At 52.8% G+C, this 6,500-nt stretch overlaps 2 protein-coding genes across 2 annotated transcripts in view; both read left to right on the forward strand.

Annotated features, from left to right (window-relative positions):
• Nucleotides 1-5,666, forward strand: part of FAM134C (family with sequence similarity 134, member C) — a 7,867-nt gene extending 2,201 nt beyond the window's left edge. The window contains exons 2-9 of the mRNA XM_009994186.1: nucleotides 115-221; nucleotides 1,376-1,406; nucleotides 2,459-2,585; nucleotides 3,216-3,300; nucleotides 3,696-3,833; nucleotides 4,242-4,321; nucleotides 4,628-4,760; nucleotides 5,236-5,666. Of these exons, the coding sequence (XP_009992488.1) occupies nucleotides 115-221; nucleotides 1,376-1,406; nucleotides 2,459-2,585; nucleotides 3,216-3,300; nucleotides 3,696-3,833; nucleotides 4,242-4,321; nucleotides 4,628-4,760; nucleotides 5,236-5,666 (1,132 nt within the window). The remainder of the gene's footprint in view (nucleotides 1-114; nucleotides 222-1,375; nucleotides 1,407-2,458; nucleotides 2,586-3,215; nucleotides 3,301-3,695; nucleotides 3,834-4,241; nucleotides 4,322-4,627; nucleotides 4,761-5,235) is intronic.
• A 540-nt stretch (nucleotides 5,667-6,206) lies between these two features.
• PSMC3IP (PSMC3 interacting protein) overlaps nucleotides 6,207-6,500 on the forward strand; it is a 2,191-nt gene continuing 1,897 nt past the window's right edge. Inside the window, exons 1-2 of the mRNA XM_009994187.1 lie at nucleotides 6,207-6,280; nucleotides 6,379-6,494. Of these exons, the coding sequence (XP_009992489.1) occupies nucleotides 6,207-6,280; nucleotides 6,379-6,494 (190 nt within the window). The remainder of the gene's footprint in view (nucleotides 6,281-6,378; nucleotides 6,495-6,500) is intronic.

Raw genomic sequence — 6,500 nt, forward strand, 5'->3', positions numbered from 1 at the left:
GCTGCACTTGCTCCCTTCTCCCTGCCTGCAACAGTTTCTGAGGTTTTGCATTAGTTTCTGTGGCCCCTGTTCGGTGTCAGGACCGGCCAGTACCCCCCGTTTGTTTCTTCGTAGGTTTTTTGCTCTGACTTCTCTTCGCTTGCTGTTCCTGGTTGCATTTACCCTCATTGTAGTAGTTTGTCTAGATCAGTGGAAGCACAAAATCTGGCCTGAAATTGCAGGTAAGTTACAACATTTGAGTTGATACCTGTGAATCAAGTGGTTTTCAGCCCTAGAGGTACAGAGGCTCTGCACAGCCTGAGTTAGAGAGGCAGAATCCCAGAGGTTTAGCTTTGTGAGTCCAGGAGCAAATGAGAATACTTGTAGGTATGTTCTTCTGGAGATGGAAAATTTGAGCCCATAGAAAAGAGAAGCTTTCCATGCTTTTGACAGTGGTGTTTGTCTCATAATCTTGAAACATCTGGTGTACATGAACTGGTTCAGGTTTGGAAGCAGTGATTCACCTTCTGAGTGTTCAGCACCAAAGTGAGAAGTTGAAGCATACGTGGAATATGTCTGGGTTCTTCCTCAGAGTCTGTAATAAACCAGCTTCTCTTTTGGGGATGGAGTCCCAGCCTTGCTGCTGAGTGGAGTTGTCAGTGCAAGGTTGTTGCTGTGGAGCTCAGAGCACAGGGAGCAGTTCTGCTGTTTGACATGATGCACCCCTGAGTGACACCACCCTCAGCAGCACAGGGGTCCCTGGTCTTGCAGGGACAGGCTGGGCTGAGCAGGGGGTGATTTGTGGGCTCAGGAGTGGTTTCCTCACTAACCAGCAAGAACAACTCCCTGCTTTCTGCTTCAGCTCCTGTGCTCTGTCTGGGAAGACACTGAAGTCTTCCTGAGGTTGTAGCAGCAGCCTGGGTCAGGCTCTGCAGCCGAGGTGGTAGGAACTGTCTGCCCAGCTCCCTCCTGGCCTGGATTTTGATTTGTCAGGATAACTGGTACATCCCTGGGTGACTTTTCAAATCCCAGCCTGAGTGAGAAAATATCAAAGACTTAAACCTCTGGTGCCTCTCAGTAAGCAAGCTGTTCTTCCCCTACCATCCGGGAGGGTGCGGGGGGAGACGAATGAGGTGAGTTTTGCTGATACCTGTCACTGTCCAGACAAGGTCCAGCCAGTATTGAGGAGCAGCAAAGACCTCTCCTGCAGTCTTATGCTCTCACACGTACATGTTCAAAATGTGCTATGGAGTGATGCATCTTGGGATCTTAATTACAGTTAATGTCTTTTCCAGCTATTCCCCAGCACCTTAAAGCTTTACTTAAATCCCAAGAGCTCAGCATTCTCGTGGCAAATTCCTTGCAGCTAATATTGTGTCTGTTCTTAATATTTTAGTGTCAAGACCTGACGAAATAGACAATGAGAGGTAGGAAGCTGAGTGAACCACCTGCTGCCTGGTACTGTGCTGTGATCCCCTGCATGTGCTTGGAATGTCGGCTCTGAGCGAGGAATGGCCGGGGAGAAGGGAGCTGCTGAGGGAGGGGGATGGAGCCCTGGGCTCTGTCACGCCATTGTTACAAGTTTTACAAGTTTTTGACTTGCCCAGATCATTGTGTTACACTCATTCTTTGCCTTTACTGACCTTTGGTAATGCTTGAGTATTGTAAACCTTCCCCTGCCACTGAGTGGGTTGGTTAAAAGCAATTCCTTTTGTACAGGCTTCCAGTAGCAGGAAAACAACATTTTTTTGGAAATGATGAGGTCTTCTGAAGCTCCATAGGGAATATTTAACAGGCTTGTCCCAGAAGTTGCTACTGCATAGTTATGGTCTGACTGCAGCATTAATAGTGGGTTGGGAAACGCTGGGGTGTTGTCTCACTAATAACACCTTTCTCTCTCTGGGCACACCTTGCTGCTGAGCTGTGCTGGGTGCTCAGCCCCAGATTAAATCACTTGAGCTCTTGCCAAGTGACTGGCTTTTTTTTTTTTTTCCTCCTTTCAAGAGGCCCAGGTACAAAAGGAATTGCTGTCCCTAATGTCCCCATATGTGTGACTAGTTAAGCACTGATAGAACTTGCCAAAGATAATGTCTCTGTAGTACCTGCATATATTAAGTGAGGTAGAAGGCTGCTTGTAAACCTCGTGCTGAATTCTTGAGGGTTGCAGTTGACCAGATAAATGCAGAAAAAGCAAATGGATTAGCTTGGTTTGCTTCTGCACTGCCCTTCCTGCCAGCAGCACAGACACCAGCCTAAGTCAAGAGTGTTTGGGAGTGTTTGAGAGAGCCAGGATGTGCTAGGACAGTGCACAGAAATGCAGCTTTTAGCAAGGTGGTGGTTTGGAAGGCTGATCCTCATCTGTAGACCCCAGCAACTGGGGGGAAGGAAAGTAGAATGGAGACAAGTGCTTGTCACTAGTGACTTCTGCACTGTCATTGAGGCAGTAGTATCTGATCCCAAATTCTTCCCCTCACTGCAGCTGGGGATACGTTCACCCTCGACTGCTTGGAGTGCCAGAGCTCTGTCACCACCTGGCTGAAGGATGGGTGGCTGGGACCAGCTTCTTGAGTAACCTCTTCATTTTCAAGAGGCAGAACCCTGGGAAGGTGAGAATGTGCAGAGCTCAGCAAACACAGTATTTGGTGTGAGCCTCTGCTGACTGCTTGTGTCCCTTTGTGGTGGCATCGGCGGAGCGCGCTGGGACACGGGAGGGACCACGGGAGGGCTCCCACAGCAGCAGGGCTGGGAGGTGCTGGAGAGGAGGAGGAAGCACAGCAGAATAATTGGGTTGTGGAGGAGGGAGGAGAGAGTGAGTGAGTGTTGGCATGTTATGCACCAGTGAGGGGAAAATGCAGCTGCTCCTTCTGGAGCTTTCCAGCTTTTTACAGTATTGGGTTTGTCTCCCCCATTGGATTTCAACAGTTTGAGAAAGTGTGTCAAGATTTTTGTATTTATTTTGAGACTTATGCAAAGAGGAGCCTGTAGGACAGTGGTACTGTCCTTGTCCTTTTCACCTGGGAGAGTTGTCTCCTTAAGCCTCTTCCTTCTAGCATGCCAACCTCAGGGAGTTCCTCACTGAGGAGCCCTGCCCTGCTGCGCTGCCCCTCGGGCAGGTCCCCGAGTCCTGGGGAGGCTTCACTGTCCTTAGAGCTTCACTGTGCTAGAGCCTGCACAGAACAAGAACTGGGTGAATCCACCACTTCATTCCGGAAACTCACTGCCTCCCTTGTCTGCAGTTTTGCCTTCTAGTGTGTGGAGTCTTCACGTTCCTGGCTGTCCTGGGCCGGTACATCCCCGGGCTCCTGCTCTCTTACTTGCTGTGTAAGTAGATCTCTGTGCCAGTACAGGCTTAAGTGAAAGGGGTAGAGATGAGTGGGATCTGAATGTCTGAGGGATGGGCCTCTTCTGCTCAAAAGGAATGCTTGTGTGAATTGCTTTAAAATTTAAAATACACATTCTGCCTGGAATGTGGTGGTTCTCGACCAAGACTCTAAGATCTCTGGTCCAGAGAGAACGTGTCTGAGTGATCAGTGACCGTAGATCTGAGCACTAATAGGTTGGCCTCTCAGTTCTGTTAAATTGGCAGAGGTGATTGCCCCAATCCCACCTGCCTCCCTGCCTTCAGTGCTCAGCTCTCACCCTGTGTGTTACACCGCGTCTCAAAGCGGGTTTGCCATCCTGAACAAACCTCTAACCAGCGTTCCCACTTACCTCAGTGCTCTTCATCCTGCTGTGGCCCCTGGCTGTGTACCACAGGCTGGGGCAGCGCATGTACATGAAGCTGGAGCCAGCTCTGCAGCGGCTGGATTTCAGCGTTCGAGGCTACATGGTATCAAAGCAGCGGGAGAAGCAACGTAAGTGTGGGAACGGTGCTTGTGCCCCGGCCCTCGGCGGGAGCAGGGCTGCACCCTGGCAAATGCTCACAACTGCTGTGAGAGGGAGAGAGGCAGCTCGGCCTCCAGAGGCATCTCCCTGTGAGCAATTGGTGTCAGGCAGTCGTTTCTCAGCTGCCAGAACCGTGTGTCCCATGTTGCACTGCACTGGAGGGAGGGGAGGGGAAGAGGAGGGAAGGAGGAAGGCTCAGTGCAATGTTGCTGCTGTCAGTGTGTTCATCTCAGCTAAAGCTCTGCTGCTGCCCCAGTCAGAAATGATCACGTTGCTGTGCTGGGGGACAAAGCCTGCTATGTGGGGTTCTGTCCAAGCTTGCCAGCTCAGGGCTGATCCTGGCAGCAACAATAAGGTTTGTTCCCGGTTTCTGGCAGCGCGTCGCAGATCCCTGAACCCGGAGGCGGCGGATGATGGGAGTGACAGTGAGGAGGAGCTTGCTGCCTTCTGTCCCAAGGTAATGAAACAGAAGAGCTGAGGTGAACAGGGCCCCCACTGTAGCTGAGTTGGGATGGAAAATCAGAGGAGGATGCTCTCCTGTTATAGGGATCTTTCCTGTTCTGTCTCATCCAAGTATGTCCAGTGCTGCCTGTACCAGCTGCTGTCTCCTCAGGTGGGCACTGAAGTATGAAATGATCCTGAGGCAGCAGCCTCCCCTGAGGACTGGGTTTAACTGGTGGCCACTGGATCACAGGTTTTGAACTGAGGCACAGGAATAAGCTTTCCATTATTGATGTTTTCAATTTTATCTCCTATTTCAAAGCTGGATGACTCCATAGTCGCCAAGGAACTCACCATTTCTGACTCAGAGCATTCAGATGCTGAGGTTTCCTACACTGAAAATGGGATTTTTAACCTTTCACGGGGCCAGACCCCCCTGACAGAGGGGTCGGAAGGTGAGAGGAGGGGCAGGTTCTGGGAGGTGTGGGAGGGAAGGTGCATTCATAGCCTTCTGTCCTTGTGGTCTGGCTGGTGGATGTCTGTCCTACTGGCTGGGATAAGAGGCAACTGCCGGTTTTTTCAGGGCTGAACTTCCTAGTTAGTTCCTGTGGTGCTTTAGCAGAGCAGTGACAGCTGCTCCTCAGAGGTAAATCCTGCTCTGCTGTTCTCTGCCTGTGGGGATGCAGGCTTGGAGGGGATGCAAGCTGAGGGGGGCATGCAGCTGGAGCAGTATGCCTTCCTGTGGGCTGAGCTGAACAGTCAGTGACATCCCGGTAGCTGAGTGCAGGGAGATGAAGGAACCTCTGGTCTGTGATGACAAGAGACAGTCTGTCTGGGGCTGTAATGGCCCAGCCTGAGTGTGCTGTGCTGCCCTTCCCTGAGGGGTACTTGGCATCTGCTGTTTATTTAAAGCACTTTGTCCTCTTCTAGACCTGGATGGTCACAGTGACCCAGAAGAGTCTTTTGCCAGGGATCTCCCTGACTTCCCTTCCATAAACCCGGAAGCAACTGGCATCGATGATGAAGATGACACCAGCATTGGGATCCCGAGCCTGGCTTTCCGCCCCCCAGGGATGGAGGATCTGCATCTCCCCTACGACGAGGAGGAGCCCGGCACGCTGCCCTCGGTGCAGAACCTCACTGACAACATCGCAGGGTTTGTCACCAGGGGGATGATCCAGCTGGCTCTGTCTGGGGCCCCTCAGCCCGGCCCCTCCCGCGGCGACCCCCAGAGAGCTGCAAAGACTTATCTCAGAACAGCCAGCTCAGACTTGGACACGGACGCGGAAGGGGATGACTTTGAACTGCTGGATCAGTCCGAGCTGAACCAGCTGGATCCCACGGGCTCACGGGGCCAATAAGCAGCCCCACCACCTCCCTCTGGTTTTCTGTGGCACGTCGTGGAGGGGAATCCTGGAAGGAAAAGCACAGGTACCTAGTTCGTCTCCTGTGTGGGTGTGAGTGACGTGACAGCCGGTCCTGGCTGGGAACTCCACTGTGACCTGTGACTCTGTAGCCTCGCTTGGATTTTAAAATAAACTACACTGTAATTCATAGGGAAGAGACGTTGCTGTGATAGCTCCACAATCACCCTGCGCTGCCCTGCACTGCCTGCCAGGACCCTGCTTGTTCCAAACTTCACCTCAGACAGTACCCCTGGTGGCTGCAGCTCCAGTGACATCGCTCAGACCGACGTGGCGTCTCCAAGCACAATCTTGGAGCCAACCCAGGGCTGGTGCATGACCAGGGGAAGGGGTTGGTTCCCCCAGACTTTGTGTCTGGAACTCAATGCTGTTCTGTCTCTAAGACAACCATTCCCCACTCCTAAAATGTGCCCAGAATCCAAGTCTTCTCTCCCAGCACTATCCAGCTCCGGGCAAAACCCAACTCCCACTGCGGACATGCTGGTGTGTGCCCCTGCCGGGACCCCCCTCAGCTCCAGCTCTGGTGATGCTGTTTTGAACGAGACACCATGGCAATAAGACTGGGAGGGCGGGAGCCCCACGATGGCAGCTGCTCTTGTGTCTCTCATCGAGGACAATGTGCTGGACTCCCTGGTTCCTTTCTCCGCAGGGGGCTGCTCTGTGCTGGCCCCGGGGCAGCCCCCCTGCCTCCCGGCCCTGTGCCGGTAGGAACCGAGCAGGGACCCTCCCGAGCCACCAGCGACCGGCGAGCCCGGGCCCGGTTGGGTACGG

The sequence above is a fragment of the Chaetura pelagica genome, unplaced genomic scaffold, assembly GCF_000747805.2.
Source record: "Chaetura pelagica isolate M959 unplaced genomic scaffold, ChaPel_1.0 scaffold963, whole genome shotgun sequence".
In the NCBI taxonomy this organism is placed as follows: domain Eukaryota; kingdom Metazoa; phylum Chordata; class Aves; order Apodiformes; family Apodidae; genus Chaetura; species Chaetura pelagica.